The following is a 16,125-nucleotide window of genomic DNA, read 5'->3' on the forward strand; positions in this document are numbered from 1 at the left end:
TGGCCGTGACCCCCGCTGGGGGCCGGGGCCGGGGTCCATGCACGGAGCCCCCACCCGGCCCGGCGCCTGCCGCTGACGGCAGCGGGGGTGGGGGGGCGCGCGCCCGGCCTCCTGCCCACCCCCTGGCATCGGCTCCGCGGGCCGTCGGGGGCTGCGGCCCCGGGCTGCGCCCTCCCCCGCGGCCAGGCTCTGGAGGGACCCGGGAGCTGCCGCCGGCCTCAGCCCATGGCCCGGAAGGTAGGTCTCAGGGCGGGGACCCCGCGCCCCCTGCCCCAGCATCCCCCCTCTCCGGCCTGGCCTGCGTCAGTCCATCCGTCCTCTCCACCATCTCTCTGTCTCTGCCCCTCCTCCTGCCCCTGGGTCTCCTCTCTCTCAGTCCCTCTGTGACCCTCTCTGCCCCTAAGTGCCCCCTTTCCCTGCCCCTCGGCCCCGCCTCCTCCCCCACCGTTTAGCTTCCCCCTCCCTGCCCCAGTCTCCCCCATCTTTCTGCCCCTCTGTCCCCCTCTCCCTGTCCCGGGTCTCGGGTCTCCCCCCAATTTCTGCCTCTGTCCCCCTCTCTCTGACTGGGTCTCCCCCCTCTTTCTACCTGTCTGTCCCCTTCTGTCTACCCCAGGTCTCTCCCCTCTCTCTGCCTCTATCCCCCCCTCTCTGCCTGGGTCTCCCCCACCCCGCCTCTGTCCCCCTCTCCCTGCCTCTCTGTCTCCCTCTCTCTATCCTGGGTCTCCCCTCTCTTTCTGCCTCTCTATCCCCCTCTCTCTGAGTCTCCCCCTCTATCTACCTGTCTGTCCCCCTCTGTCTGCCCCGATCTACCCCCTCTCTCTGCCTCTGTCCCCCTCTCTCGCTCTCTCTGCCTCTGTCCCCCTCTCTCGCTCTTTCTGCCTCTGTTCCCCTCTCTCTGACCTGGGTCTCCCCCTCTCTCTGCCTCTCTGCCCCCCTCTCTCTGCCCCTGTCTCTTTCCTCTCTGTCCCTAGGCTTCCTTATCCATCTCAACCGCCCCCCTTTCTTCCCTCTTCCGCCCTTCTCTTCCGTCTACTTTTGTTCCAAGCCTCCCCTGCTCCTCCAGGGCTAGGAGTGGGACGGGGTGGAAGGGGTGGGCTCACCAGGCTGCCGGCCCCAGGGAGCCTCTCTCCCCAGGGATGTGAACGGAGACGGGAGGAGGTGCGTGCCTGCTTTGGGGGTTCAGGGTGGGCTGTGGGGACCGCGTTTGATGAGTACCGTGAGCAGCGGGGAGCGGTTGGATTCAACTTCAGGGCGCAGGAGAAGTTAGGAGAGGGAGAGGGAGAGCGGGCCACCGAGCCAGGGTGCCTGACCAGGCAGGAATGTTCCAGCCTCCTCCTGCTCCCTCTCTGAGCCTCCGTGTCTTCATCCCTGAGAAAGGGTTTGACCTGATGGCTGAAAGGTGCCTCTGGCTTCCCAGGCACAAGGTTCTGTCACAGCAGGACACGGGCGACCCGCCCCATAATGGTGTTTCTCTGGGGTGCATCTGTGTGGCCGTGCAGAGTGACCCTCTCCATCAGCAAGTGCTCACAGCACCGGCCAGGCCCGGTGCAAAATGCCTCCTTCATTCATTCATTCGTGTGCTAAATGTCTCAATCATGCATTCATTCCTGTGCCTGCTGTTGGCTGTGTGTGTGCGTGCACGTGGGGGCCGTATTGGGGTGTGGCTGACACACGAGTGTGCACGTGGGTTGGTGTGTATGGCTGTGTCTGTGTGTGGTGGCTTCACGTGGTGAGTGGAGTGTGACGTGTTGAGACATACTCTGATGCGCCTGTTTGACAGCCGCGATATGAAACGGCGGACAGGGAGGCTTTCTGTGTGTGCTTTGTGTACAGCAATGGGAGCGGTCCCCGTGGACGGTGTCAGTGCTGACAATCTCCTTCTCTGTCTGTCTGTCTGTCTCTGTCTCTCCCTCAGTCTCTGTCTCTGTCGTCTCACATCGCTCTCTCCGTCTCTCTTCCCTCCCAGCCAGACCCTGCTGTCTTTCCCTCTGGGTCCTCCTGTGCAAAAGTCAGCATTCTGCCTGGACGGGGTCCTGACTCCCACCCAGACAGCTCCAGGGGGCCAGGAGGGCTTAAAGGGGTGGGGCTCAGACACTTGGGGACCAGAGGCAGGTTTCTGGGACAGAGGGGCATCTCCTGGGTCGCAGGATGGAGAAGCTCCTCAGCCCCCTGGGGCTCCCTGTTTCTCACCTTCCCCCAGTACGATGAGCTGCCACACTACCCAGGCATCGCAGATGGCCCTGAAGCCCTGGCTGGCTTCCCGGAGGCAGTGCCCGCAGCACCAGGGCCCTATGGCCCACCCCGGCCTCCCCAGCCCCTGCCCCTCGGCCTGGACAGCGACAGCCTGAAGAGGGAGAAGGATGACATCTACGGGTGAGCGGGCGCTGGACTCAGGCTCCTGTCCTCCGTCTGTCCTCCTGTCTGTCTTTGTTTCTTCAGTTCCTGGGGTTGGTCTGTGTCTCTCTGTGTACAGGTCTCTGTCTCCTATCCCCTCGGGGCCTCCTGTCCCCCTCCCAGCCCCTCCACCCGCCCCCCCACCAGCCTCTCCCCAGCCTCTCTCTTTTCCTGCCTCCCCAGACACCCGCTCTTCCCCCTCTTGGCCCTGGTCTTTGAGAAATGTGAACTGGCTACCTGCTCTCCCCGAGATGCGGCCAGCACTGGGCTGGGGACGCCCCCCGGCGGTGACGTCTGCTCCTCCGATTCCTTCAACGAAGACATCGCTGCCTTCGCTAAGCAGGTGGACACCCCCGCCCACCACGCGCCCACCCGGAGACCCAGCGAGGAGGGGCGGGTGGAGGCGCGACATGCCCCTGCCTGCCTCTCTCTTCCCTCCCAGGTTCACTCGGAGCGGCCCCTCTTCTCCTCCAACCCAGAACTGGACAATCTGGTGAGACCCAGGCCCTCCCCCACACCCCTTCCCGTCAGTCTCCCATCCTGACTCCCCATTCCCAGGGTTGGTTGAGGGGGTGCAGAGAGGAGCCCGCCTGGTCCGTGTCCCCAAACAGCCATGATTGATTGTTGCCCACGTGCCATGGGGTCCCCGAGAGTCTGAGAACGGGACCCTTGGCCCGAGTTCGAATCCCAGCGCTGCCTCGCCCCAGCTCTGTGACCAGGGCAAATTGCACTCCACGACTCAGTGCTCGGTGTCCCGTCTGTGAAGTGTGGCTGGTAGTAATTTCTGTCTTGGAGGGCGGCTGTGGGGATTTTTTTTTTTTTTTTTTTTTTTTTTTTTTTGAGATGGAGTCTCACACTGTCACCCAGGCTGGAGTGCAGTGGTGCAATCTCGGCTCACCCCAACCTCCGCCTCCCGGGTTCAAGCGATTCTCCTGCCTCAGCCCCCTGAGTAGCTGGGATTACAGGTGCGCACCACCACGCCAGACTAATTTTTTGTATTTTTAGTAGAGAAGGGGTTTCACCATGTTGGCCATGATGGTCTCAATCTCTTGACCTCGTGATTCGCCCGCCTCAGCCTCCCAGAGTGCTGGGATTACAGGCGTGAGCCACCGCGCCCGGCCGACTGTGCTGATTTAATGTGTGAAAGCGAGTCAAGTGCATGGGACTGCGCCTGGCACAGAATAGGGCTCAAAAAGTGTCTGATGTTCCATCCGTCAGGAAAACAGCACCCACAGCAAAGTAAGCACGGGGACTGCTGTCCAAGGAGAGGAGGCTGGTGCGGCCACTCGCGCCTGTAACCACAGCACTTTGGAAGGCCACGGCCAGAAGATAGCTTGAGTGTGCCACAGATCAAGAGCAGCCTGGACAATGTAGTGAGACCCCATCTCTGCAAAAACATTTAATTAGTGGGGTGTGGTGGCACGCACCTGTGGTCCTAGCCACTTGGGAGGCTGAGGTGGAAGGATCGCTTCAACCCCAAGAGGTCGAGGCTGCACTGAGCCTTCATCAGCTCCACTGCACTCCAGCCTGGGCAACAGAGCAAGATCCTGTCTTTCATAAATATCTAGAGAAATAGAAAGAAATAAAGAAAAAGAAAAGGAAGGACGGACGGAGAAAGAAGAGAGGGAGGAGGCAGGGTGCAATGGCTCACACCTATAATCCCAGCACTTTGGGAGGCTGAGGCGGGTGGATCACGAGGTTAGGAGTTCAAGACCAGCCTGGCCAACATAGTGAAACCCTGTCTCTACTAAAAATACAAAAATTAGCTGAGCGTGGTGGCGCACACCTGTAATCACAGCTACTTGGGAGGCTGAGGCAGGAGAATCGCTTGAACTTGGGAGGTGGAGGTTGCAGTGAGCCGAGATGGTGCCACTGCACTCCAGCCTGGGTGACAAGACTTTAGACTCCGTATCTAAAAATAATAATAATAAAAAGAAGAAGACGAAGAAGAAAGGCGGGAAAACAGCCTGGCTTCTCCCGTCCTTTGCTCCCCAAGCTCTTGCCAGTGCCTCCTGTTGGCCAAACGCTTTGGCAAAGGGCTCTGGGAAACGTGGCTTGCAGCGGGTGGGGGGTGGGCCTGGAGCTGGGGGCCAGCAGGTGGAGGCGGTGGTGCTGAGGGACCGCTGGGCTCCCCTTCATTCTTGCCCTTGTGATGGGCCTTGTTTGCCTCTTGCTTCTCTCTCCTTGTCTCTCCCTCTCTCTCTGCCCCGTGCGCCTGCTGACTTTGTGGTCTCCCGTCCGCCCGGGTCATTTTATCTCACTTTTTCTGTTTCTCTGTCTCTCCTCTCTTCCTCCTCCTCCTCCCTCCCTGCTCCCTCCCTCGATTCCCTCTGTCTCCCCTCCCCTCCCATCCCTGTTTTCAGATGATCCAGGCCATCCAGGTGCTGCGGTTCCACCTGCTGGAGCTGGAGAAGGTGAGTGCGTCTCACCCGCTCCACACCCAGCCCCTTGCTTGACCCCGCATCCCACGCGCTCTCGTCACCTCCACCCCGCACCTTCCAGCTCTCTCCCCACCGGAGTTGAAGCAGAATGCCGCCCCCAGCCCTGTGCACCCCAGCCCTGCGCCCCCGGGTGGCCCCCCCCCCCAGTACCCCGGTGCCCCCCCAGGTCCACGACCTGTGCGACAACTTCTGTCACCGCTACATCACCTGCCTCAAGGGAAAGATGCCCATCGACCTGGTCATCGAGGATCGGGACGGCAGCTGCAGGGAGGACTTCGAGGACTACCCCGCCTCCTGCCCCAGCCTCCCAGACCAGGTGGGCCCCGGGTGGGTGCCAGGCAGCACCCTTCAGCCACTGCCACGCCTGGACACTGCAGGCGGGCGCACACGCACCACACAGCTTCAGATGGGGCCACAGTCGGCCTGATCACGGGGCACACAGACACACACAGCCACGCAGCCACTATATCACAGTCACACAGACGGGGACACACACACACACACACACACACACACACACAGCGGCTGCAGGCTCCACTCACCTCACAGACTCCGCCACATCCATGCAGGTCCACACATGGCCACACCAGCTCAGCAACAGCCATTTCTGCTCACAGCCAGACGCAGCATTTACCACAAACTCACACACACATTCCAGCCGTACAGCAGCAGCAGCATGGAACACACAGCCACATTCCGCACCCCGCTCTCCGAGTACATGTGTCCACCGCATACGCACACCCGCTCCAGCCACACAGCAGCCACACAGATGGAGAAAGAGCCAGACAGCCCCAGGCACTGCCTGGCAAACTCAGATACAGGCACGCTTGGGCCCAGACTAGCCACGGTGCCCTCTTGCACACACGTGACCCTGGCCATGTAACAGCCGGGCTGCAGCTGAGGTCACACACACACCGCTCATCCACGCAGACTTGGAAATAGACTCACAGGCTCAGATGCAGCCACACAGAATCAAACCCAGCAACTCAACGAGGTGGCGCCATGTCAGATGGAGCCTCACTAGTTTTATCCACTCAGGACACCAGACAGCAGACACACACGGGACAGCGTGTGGATCCCAGCTCCCTGAGGCTGCGTAAAAAGTCACAAGAGAGCCACAGCCATGCAATCCTGCTGCTGGCACACCCGGCAGTGACATCTTCACAGCACATGCACACACACCCACCCCACACAGCCTCAGATACACGCACGTGACGACCACCCTACGGCCAGACACACCTATAGTCCCGGAGCCTTGGTCTTTTTTTTTTTTTTTGAGATGGAGCCTCACTTTGTCACCTAGACTGGAGTGCAGTGGTGTGATCTTAGCTCACTGCAACCTCTGCATCCTGTGTTCAAGCAATTCTTCTGCCTCAGTCTCCTATCTAGGACTGCAGGCACCCACTACCACACTGGCTAATTTTTGTATTTTTAGTAGAGACAGGATTTCACCATGTTGGCCAGGCTGGTGTTGAACTCCTGACCTCAAGTGATCTGCCCTCCTCAGCCTCCCAGAGTGGTGGGCGTGAGCCATTGCGCCCAGCCAAGTCCCAGAGACTTGTACGCACTTGCACAGGAATCAAAGCGGTGTGACAGATGAGACAACCAAACCCTGAAACTACAGTCACAAACAGAAAAATGTAGCCCCTGGTGATGGCCGGGAGCGGTGGCTCATGCCTGTAATCCCAGCACTTAGGGAGGCCAGGTGGATGGATCGTTTGAGCCCACGAGTTTGAGACCAGCCCGGGGAACATAGTGAGACCCCATCTCTACAGAAACATACAAAATTAGCCGGGCATGATGGTGGGCATCTGTACTCCCAGCTTCTCAGGAGGCTGATGCAGGAGAATCGCTTGAACCTGAGAGGTGGAGGTTGCAGTGAGCCAAGATCACGCCATCGCACTCCAGCCTGGGCGACAGAGTGAGACTCTCTCCAAAAAAAGAAGGAGGATGGGAGAGGGAGTAGTCACCAGAACCAGAGAGAGGAGCAGACTGATTGACAGTGGCTGAGAGTTTTGGTGGAAGAACACAGTTTTTCCGTTTAAGGGTGGGTTCCATCTGCCAGGTGGTTTTAATCTAAAATTGAACCCAACCTTAAACTGAAAAACAAAGTCTTGCTGCAGTCCATGTGGGTGAGCTGACCTCCTGGGGCACAGAGCAGGGGTACAGGGTAAACACAACACACTGTCAAGTCCCTCAAAGTGTGTTGGAATTTGGATAAAGAAAATACGAGGCTGGGCACCGTGGCTTCACACTTGTAATCCCAGCACTTTGGGAAGTTGAGGCAGGAGGATCGTTTGAACGCTGGAGTTCAAGAGCAGTGTGGACAAACATCGTTAAATGCCATCTCCACAGAAAACAAGAAAAATTAGCCAGGCACACCTGTAGTCCTGGCTACTTGGGAGGCCGAGGTGGGAGGATTGCTTGAGCCCAGGAGTTTGAAGCTGTAGAGAGCTAAGATTTCAACACTGCTCTCCTGTCTAGGTAACAGAGCAAGACTCTGTCTCTTAAAAGAAAAAGATAAGGCCAGGCGTGGTGGCTCACACCTATAATCCCAGCACTTTGGGAGGCCAAGGCGGGCAGATCACGAGGTCAGGAGTTCGAGACCAGCCTGGGCAACATGGTAAAACCCCATCTCTACTAAAGATACAAAAAATTAGCCGGGCATGGTGGCATGCACTTGTAATTAGCTATTCAGGAGTCTGAGGCAGGAGAATCGCTTGAACCCAGAAGGTGGAGGTTGCCGAGAGCCGAGATCGTTCCATTGCACTCCAGCCTGGGTGACAGGGCAAGACTCCGTCTCAAAAAAAAAAAAAAGACAAGAAAAAGATAACACAGCCCCAGACCCCCTTAGCTACAAATCTGAGACCTCCAAATCTGTGAAACTGAAAGTTTTGGATTTTATCCCATAAATTTAGTGCAAACTCATTTGGCAGCAAAAGCTGACCTGAACTGATGAGGGGCTAGTTACGGTCTTTATATATGCCACTTAGTTAAATATTCATCCATGTTGCTGTAGAAATGTTAGTTTGATGACGAGGTTGTGCCCCAGACCCTGCCTGCGCCTGCGATGTTTGCAAACTGCATGGTGTATGCACGGATTTACTGCCAAAGAATGTGAAATGGGCCGGGTGCAGTGGCTCCCGCCTGTTACCCCAGCACTTTGGGAGGCAGAGGCGGGTAGATTGCTTGAGCCCAGGAGTTCAAGACCACCCTGACCAATATGGTGAAACGTCTCTACTAAAAATACAAAAATTAGCCAGGTGTGGTAGTGGGTGCCTGCAACCCCAGCTACTTGACTGCTCGGGAGACTGAGGCATGAGAATCTCTTGAACCAAGGAGGCAGGGGCTGCAGTTAGCCTAGATCACATAACTACACTCCAGCCTGGGTAACAGAGTGAGACACTGTCTCAAAATAAAAATAAAATGTGGAATTTTCCAAATCCTGAGACGCTTCTGGCCCCAAGGGTTTTTTTTTTTTTTTTTTTTTTTTTTGAGGCAGACAGGGTCTTGCTCTGTTGCCAGGCTGGAGCACAGTGGCCTAATCTCGGCTCACTGCAACCTCTGTCTCCCGGGTTCAAGCAGTTCTCCTACCTCAGTCTCCCAACTAGATGGGACTACAGGTGCCTATCACGACCCCCAGCTAATTTTTGTATTTTTAGTAGAGACGGGGTTTCACCATGTTGACCAGGATGGTCTCGATCTCTTGACCACGTGATCCACCCGTCTCGGCCTCCCAAAGTGCTGGGATTACAGGCGTGAGCCACCGCGCCCGGCCTGGCCCCAGGGATTTTAGATGGTGTAAGGTCATCTTGTTTGAGCTTCTATGTAATGAACTCATTATTGAATACTGCCCACACTCCATCGGGAATATTATTGTCCATTTTGTGTTTCTTTTCCTTTTTTTTTTTTTTTTTTTTTTTTTTTGAGACAAAGTTTCACTTTGCTGCTCAGGCTAGGCTGGAGTGGCTTGGTGCCATCTCGGCTCACCGCAACCTCCGCCTCCCAGATTCAAGCAGGTCTCCTGTTTCAGCCTCCCGAGTAGCTGGGATTACAGGCACCTGCCAGCACGCCCGGCTAATTTTTTGTATTTTTAGTGGAGACAGGGTTTCACCATGTGGGTCAGGCCGGTCTTGAACTCTTGATCTCAGGTGATCCTCAGGTGATCCTCCGCCTCCCAAAGTGCTGGGATTACAGGCATGAGCCACCGTGCCCCGGCCTGTCTTTCATTTTCCAAGGAAGGAAACGGAGGCTCAGAGCGGGGACGTGACTTGCCTGAGATCAAACAGCCGGGAAGGAGGCAGTGACTGGCTTCCCATCCAGCGGTCCTGGCTCCAGAGCCCATGCCCCAAGCCTTGGCACTAACTTCTGACTCTTGTTTTATAGAATAATATATGGACTCGAGAACACGAGGAGAGCGGGTCTGTACATTTGGGGACTCCGGGTCCATCCAGCGGGGGCCTGGCCTCCCAGAGTGGGGACAACTCCAGTGACCAAGGTGAGAATCTTAGGAGGTGGAGGGGAAACAGGGAAGTCAACTAGAGGATTGAAGGTAGATTGCAGGTAGGACTTCCAGAGGGGCAGAGATGCCTGGGGTGTGGGGTGGTGTCTTAGGGGAGAGTTCTGGGGCCCTCTGGTCCCCCACTCTTCACTGCCCTCCCTCAGGAGACGGGCTGGACACCAGTGTAGCCTCTCCCAGTTCTGGTGAGGAAGGTGAGGACTTGGACCAGGAGCGACGGCGGAACAAGAAGAGGGGGATCTTCCCCAAGGTGGCCACCAACATCATGCGAGCCTGGTTGTTCCAGCACCTCTCGGTGAGAGCCCTGCTGCCTGGGTGCAGGGTGGGCGTGGGGAGATGGAGGAGGGCGGGCCGCAGAGACCGGGACCCCCGAGACACCCAGAAATGGGACAGTGAGGCAGCGGGAAATTTTTCGAGAGACTCACAGACGTGGAGAATTGCGACAGGAGCCGGCAGCAGTGAGTGCCACCCGTGTGCAGGTGCTGCTTGGGACACTTCACTCGCTAAATCTGTCCCACGAACCATCCATCCGTCCATTAACCCACCCATCAGTCATCCACCCAACGTACCCTTGGAGGGAGGGGCTGCTGTTATCTCCATGTAGCAGATGTGGAGAAGATGGAGGAACATAGAGTTTAGGAGACTTGTGTAAAGTCACACAGCCAGAAGTGGATTCAAAGGCAGGCAGTCTGGCATTAAATACTGCACCACACTGCCCCAAGGACAGAGGAAAAGAACAGAGCCAGGAACAGAGGGACACAGAAATTTGGGGAGGACCAAGTCAGAGCAAGACAGAGACAGGGAGAGGCTGAGTCACAGAGGGGCAGAGACAGACAGAGACTTGGAGGCAGGGAGGGACTGAATCCCAGAGAGAGAGAGAGAGAGAGAGACATAAGAGAGTGAGAAGAAAATGTGAGAGCCACAAAGAGAGGATGGAGGGCCAGACAGAGTGACTCACACCTGTAATCCCAGCACTTTGGGAGGCCAAGGCAGGAGGATCGCTTGAGCCCAGGAGTTCGAGATCAGCCTGGGCAACATAGTAAGACCCTATCTCTAAAAAAAAAAAAAAAAAAAAAAAAAAAAAAAATTAGCCAGGCATGGTGTTGCACACCTGTGATCCCAGCTACTCAGGAGGCTGAGGTTGGAGGATTGATTGACTTGGGGAGGCTGAGGCTGCAGTGAGCCATGAAGATACCACTGCACTGCAGCCTGAGTGACAGAGCGAGACCCTGTTTCAAACAAAAAGAGAAAAAAATGGGGAAAAAAAAAAAGAGAGAGAGAGAGAGAAAGAAAGAAATGGATGGGGAGAGGCCCACACAGAGACTCTGACAGATTTAGGAAGGGAGGGTCTGGGTTTTGCTTCCCTCCCCACGCCAGTGAACCCCCCTCCCCCATACCACAGGCGTCCCCTCCCCCAACACGGTCTCTCTAATCAGAGCTGGCCAATTAACCTCTAATTGCTGGAAGAGGCGGGGGCTCACAGGCATGTAATTGCCCCAAGTCTGGGGCTCGCTTGGCCTCCATCCTGGGGAGCGCAGAGACGCTGAGACGCGCCAGCTCTCCCGACCTCTACCTGGGCCTGGGCGCCCCATCCCCGGGACCCCGGCGGGTCCGACTTTGGGATTCAGACCGCGGCCGGCCAGGCAGGCAGAGTGACTCTTGCTGGTGGCTGCAGCACCCGTACCCGTCGGAGGAACAGAAGAAACAGTTGGCGCAGGACACGGGGCTCACCATCCTGCAAGTCAACAACTGGTGAGTGGCCCAGGAGGGCCCGCGGGCCGGCCGGGGGGCGGGAGCCGGGGCGCTGTCCGCGGTACTGACGGAGGCCCCGAGCCCCGCGGAGCCTCTGCCCCTGCCCGGCCCGCCCTGCCTCCCCCACCGCGGTCCTTTCCGCCCGGCCTGCTGTGTGTTGGTCTTAGCCCCTCTCCCATTCCCTCTTTTCATCCCCCTCCGTTTCCTTGACCGCCTCTCAGGTTCATTAACGCCCGGAGACGCATTGTGCAACCAATGATCGATCAATCCAACCGCACAGGTACGGGGAGCGGGGGAAGGCGGGGACGGAGAGCCTGGGGTTCTTAGGAGAGCGTCCAAGCTGGGCCCCGGGTTTCCTGGGGCTTAGCCTGCACCTCCCAACCCCCTTCGCAGGGCAGGGTGCAGCCTTCAGCCCAGAGGGCCAGCCCATCGGGGGCTACACCGAGACGCAGCCACACGTGGCCATACGGCCTCCCGGTAAGCCCTGCCCCTTAGCTAGGCCCCGCCCCTTAGCTGGGCCCCGCCCCTCCACCCCTGGCCCCACCTCTGAAACAAAGCCGCCCCCACCTGAGATTCAATTCAAGCGGAATACAGTGTGTCACTTGCCTAGCAGGGATTTTCTAGGCAGATTTCCTGGTTTCCCACCTTTTCCTTACAACCTCACTTCTTCAAGACTTCAAGCCCACCACCTCGCAAGGCTCCATTTTTTCTTAAACGGCCAGCACCGTCTTAAAAGATGACTCAGTCTATCCTGGTAGAGGGATCGCCTGGTGAAGGAAGAGGTGTGGGAGACTTAGAGGCATCTGGGGTGTCCCAGAAGGACCCACTGACCCCCCTTTTTTGTCTTCCAGGATCAGTGGGGATGAGTTTGAACGTGGAAGGCGAATGGCACTATCTGTAGAGGCGTGAGTGACCGAGGGCTGGGGCCTGTGCAGTTCTCAAACCTCCATAAGACCTCAGGACTCCCAAGAGTGGGCACACCCGGAGCAGGGTCAGCCTGGGTCCCTGCACTGCGGGTTTTCTGAGGCTCGATGGGAAGATGTTTCCTCCGTCCCTCCGTCCCTTCAACTCCATTTCTCTCCTCCATCTGTTCATCCATCCACCCACCCACTCATCTGTCCATGTCATTATCCATCCATTACTCGTCCACCCACAATCCATCCTTCCAAACCTAGTCCTCTCCCCTACCCATTCACTCCCCATCCGGCCACACGTTCACCCACTCACCCCACCCATCTATCCTCTCACCAACCTACTCATCCATCTACCTCCACGCTGACCAACCACCCACACACCTCCCCATTTATCTGTGCGTTCACCCACCTCCCTACCCAGGCGTCATCTCGTCTACCCATCAACGCACCCATCCGTCCACTCACACATCCCATTATTCATATATCCATCCACCATCCACCATCCATCAATCCATCCATCCCTACACCCGTCCATCCATACACCCATCCATCTATGATACATCTCCAAACATAAATTGAGCCTTCATTCCCTTCTGACATGCCTCAGGTAGGGTCTGGATCTTGAGAAGATTCTGGTCTTGTGGGGAAGTTGGCAACCCCAGTGACAATCCAGTGCAACCGCTTAAACAATAAAACATAGTTTTCCCATAGGAGGGAATGGGGTATCAGGGAAGACTTCCCAGAGGAAGTGGCCTCTGGATGGGGCCCTGAAGGATGAATAGGAGTCCACTGGGCAGAGTAGGGGATAATGTTAGGAGGGGGGCATCATTTGACTCTCCCAGGCCATGAGTCTCCTGTGGCCTGGTATGATGGCAGCACTTGAGAGCATCTTCTCATTTAGTCTTTACCACAACTCCAAAAGGAAAAGACTGTTGCCTAATTTTCATGTCACAGATGAGAAAACTGAGGTTCGGATAGAAGAGGTCACTTGCACAGGTGTACCCTGCTCACAAAAGCAGAGAGAACAGCATGTGCAAAGGCCCAGGCTGGGGAGGCAGCCTGGAGTTTCCAAAGCACAGCTCAGAGTTTGACTTTCTCTGGATTAAACCATCTGTGGCTCCCTAGTGCCGTCTGGACAAAGTCCTGACTCCTTAGTTTAGCATCCATCTGTCCATCCATCCCCTGAGCCCCTCTGGGCCCAGCCCTGTGCTGGGTGATGTTGGGGACAAAACAGTGATCATGACAGCCCCAGCCCTGCCCTCCTGGGGCACAAAGTCCAGTGAAGGGGACAGACCCATCCCCAGATGGTGATGACCCAAAATGGGCAGCCCTGGGATGGGGAAGCCCAGGAAGCAGAGGAGCTCACAGGGGTGGGCGTTGGACCTGGGATTGGGGGAGGTGTTCAGAGAGGGCTTCCTGGAAGAGGGGGCATCTGACCCAGACTGGAGGATTCAGGGAGGGCTGCCTGGAGGAGAGGACTTCGGAGGTGAGACCAGGAGAATGGGAGGAGTGAGGCAGGAGAGGAGCCTCTGTAGAGGAAATAGTATGTGCCAAGGCCAGGAAAGCTTGGAAATCTCACGGCTGTGAGACAGCCCCGGCCCCCTGCACACAAGGGCTGGGTTGAGGCAGGCAGCCGGGCAGGTGGGTAATGAATTCAGGGTCAGCAGAAAGGCCCCGGGGATGAGAGCGGAGGCCTGCCCAGGGCGTGGGTGTGGAGGCGGGTGCTGGAGGCCGAGCCTGGGAAGAAGAGACGGGCAGGTGTGTCCAGGCCGGGTAGGGCAGTGGGTGACTCAGCTCTGGCATGCTCAAGCGTGTGTGGGCATGGTCTGGGGAAAGTGTCAGGGATCTCTGGGCTCAGTCATCATGGAGGGGGCTTCCCACCATGGCCTGGCTACCCCTGGGCTCTTTTCTCTGCTTCTGTCTCTCCACAGCTGTCTTCTCCCTTGTCTTTCTGTTTTTAGAGAGAGGATCTCTCCCTGTCACCCAGGCTGGAGTGCAGTGTGCAATCATGGCTCACTCTAGCCTCCACCTCCCCGGTTAAGCAGTCCTCTGGCCTCAGCCTCCCAAGTAGCTCAGACCACTAGCGTGCGCCATCATACATGGCTAATGTTTATTTTATTTTTGTAGAGATGGGGGGGTCTTGCTTTGTTCCCCAGGCTGGTCTTGAACTCCTGGGCTCAAGCGATTCCCCTGCCTCTGCCTCCCAAGGCGCCGTGGTTACAGGTATGACTCTCTCTGGATTAAACCATTTGTGGCTCCCTAGTGCCATCTGGACAAAGTCCTGACTCCTTAGTTTAGCATCCATCTGTCCATCCATCCCCTGAGCCCCTCTGGGCCCAGCCCTGTGCTGGGTGATGTTGGGGACACAACAGTGATCATGACAGCCCCAGCCCTGCCCTCCTGGGGCACAAAGTCCAGTGAAGGGGACTCTCTCTCCATCTCTCCATTTGGTCTGTTTCTGTATGACTGCTTCTCTCTCCCCCCACGTCGTCCTCTCCGACCCCCTCCAGGCCTCTGTGTCCCACTCTGCCTGTCTCTGTCCTTGTTCTCCGTCTCTCTGTCTCTGGGTCTCTCTCCCACCCTCGCCTCTGCTCTGATTCTCTGTCTCCCTCTTTCTCATCACTGCGTCTCTTCTCTCTGTGGCCCTCCCACATTCCTGCATCATTCTCCGCCAGCCACTCTGTGTCCCCCTCACGTTGGTGCTGATGAGGGCTGCACAGCGGGCTGGGGTGGGGAACAGGCCCCCTGCCCGCTCCTGACTTGGCCTCTCCTCCCCTGGCCACAGATCCAGCCTCCGCTGTGCCCACCAGCCTCACACTGGCTCTGGTTCCCACTGGTCCTCCGGCTTCAGGACCCCACCTCTAAAGGCCCCTCCACTCAACGCCTACCTCCCCGGGGCCCTGCTGGGACATGGGGGCCTGACTGCCCACCCAAGGGGCTGGCTCTCAAGGACACCGCCAAGGGCTCCAGCTCCCGAGCCCCACTTCTGCCTTCACTTCTGCCTGGGACCCACGCTGGACTCCTGGGCCTTGGTGTCTGGAAGATGGCGGCTGGGGCCTCACCGCCAGGACAGAGAAGGGACGGGGGTGGCTGGGCAGCCAGGGAAGGAGGGTTGCCCGGATCTGACATTTTGGAGAGATTCCTTCACCCTCCTGTGCCCCCGCCTCCCCTCTAATTTCTTCTTCTTTTTTTTTTTAATGATAAAGTCTTAAAAACACAAAGCCACCGACTGGAGTTTTTGTGTCTATTTCAACATTTCAAATTCTTACCAGTTTGAAGCTCATGGATCACGATTAAGAATACTAATTGGCCGGGCGCAAGCGCGATGACTCAACGCCTGTAATCCTAACCCTTTGGGAGGCCAAGGTGAGTGGATCACTTGAGGCCAGGAGTTCAAGACCAGCCTGGGCAATGTAGAGCGATCCCATCTGTACAAAAGCAAAGAAATTGCTTGGGCGTGGTGGTGCATGCCTGCAGTTTCAACTACTCGGGAGCCTCCCAGACTGCTGGGATTACAACCGGGAGCCACCATGCCTGGCCTAGACGCCACCTCTTAAGTACAGGGAGCTGCAAAATGACTGCAAGAGATGTGGTTGCCGGGGAGAGTGAAGTCTCGGGGCCACAGTATGTCACTTTGCCAGCTGTGGCTCTCCGTGTCCTCTGTCTTGTGGGAAATGAGCAGGTTAGGCATGGATGCCCTCACTTCCAAGGCTTCTGGATGGACACAGGTTCGAATCTCACCTCTGGGCCCCGGTTTCCACGTCCGGACAATGGGGAGAACAGCCTTGCCTGTCTTCTAGGAGGATTGTGCTGATGGTGGAGGTATCTCGAGGGACACGTGGGGAACCGTGCCCCGCCTGCAAGCAGCCATCACGGGCAGGGGCTAACTAGGAAAACAGGCTCAGAAACCAATGGGTTCTCAGCTTTCCAGACCTCTGAGCCCACAACACGAGAGAGAGAGAGAGAGAGAGAGACAGAGAGACCACCAAGGCGAGTGTGGACCGTCCCCCTGCCTGTTTCTGTCCCTGCCCCTCTTGTTCTGTCTCTAACTTGTTCACTCCTTGTCTTTCTCTGTCCCCTTCCCCACTGGAAACCCACATCTTCA

The 16,125-nt window shown here is 57.2% G+C and overlaps 1 protein-coding gene across 2 annotated transcripts in view; it reads left to right on the forward strand.

Moving 5' to 3' along the window:
- Positions 1–15,241, forward strand: part of MEIS3 (Meis homeobox 3) — a 15,553-nt gene extending 312 nt beyond the window's left edge. Inside the window, exons 1-13 of one of the 2 annotated variants that reach the window (XM_039466108.2) lie at positions 1–237; positions 2,201–2,373; positions 2,578–2,737; positions 2,837–2,887; positions 4,758–4,808; positions 5,002–5,151; positions 9,222–9,333; positions 9,501–9,649; positions 11,030–11,106; positions 11,328–11,386; positions 11,500–11,583; positions 11,958–12,011; positions 14,806–15,241. The exon at positions 1–237 is cut by the window's left edge and continues 312 nt beyond it. In XM_039466108.2, coding sequence (XP_039322042.1) covers positions 226–237; positions 2,201–2,373; positions 2,578–2,737; positions 2,837–2,887; positions 4,758–4,808; positions 5,002–5,151; positions 9,222–9,333; positions 9,501–9,649; positions 11,030–11,106; positions 11,328–11,386; positions 11,500–11,583; positions 11,958–12,007 — 1,128 coding nt within the window. In that variant the 5' untranslated portion in view covers positions 1–225 and the 3' untranslated portion in view covers positions 12,008–12,011; positions 14,806–15,241. The remainder of the gene's footprint in view (positions 238–2,200; positions 2,374–2,577; positions 2,738–2,836; positions 2,888–4,757; positions 4,809–5,001; positions 5,152–9,221; positions 9,334–9,500; positions 9,650–11,029; positions 11,107–11,327; positions 11,387–11,499; positions 11,584–11,957; positions 12,012–14,805) is intronic. The other variant, XM_039466109.2, reaches the window with a different exon arrangement.
- Positions 15,242–16,125: the final 884 nt, after the last annotated feature.

The sequence above is a fragment of the Saimiri boliviensis genome, chromosome 14, assembly GCF_048565385.1.
Source record: "Saimiri boliviensis isolate mSaiBol1 chromosome 14, mSaiBol1.pri, whole genome shotgun sequence".
In the NCBI taxonomy this organism is placed as follows: Eukaryota; Metazoa; Chordata; class Mammalia; order Primates; family Cebidae; genus Saimiri; species Saimiri boliviensis.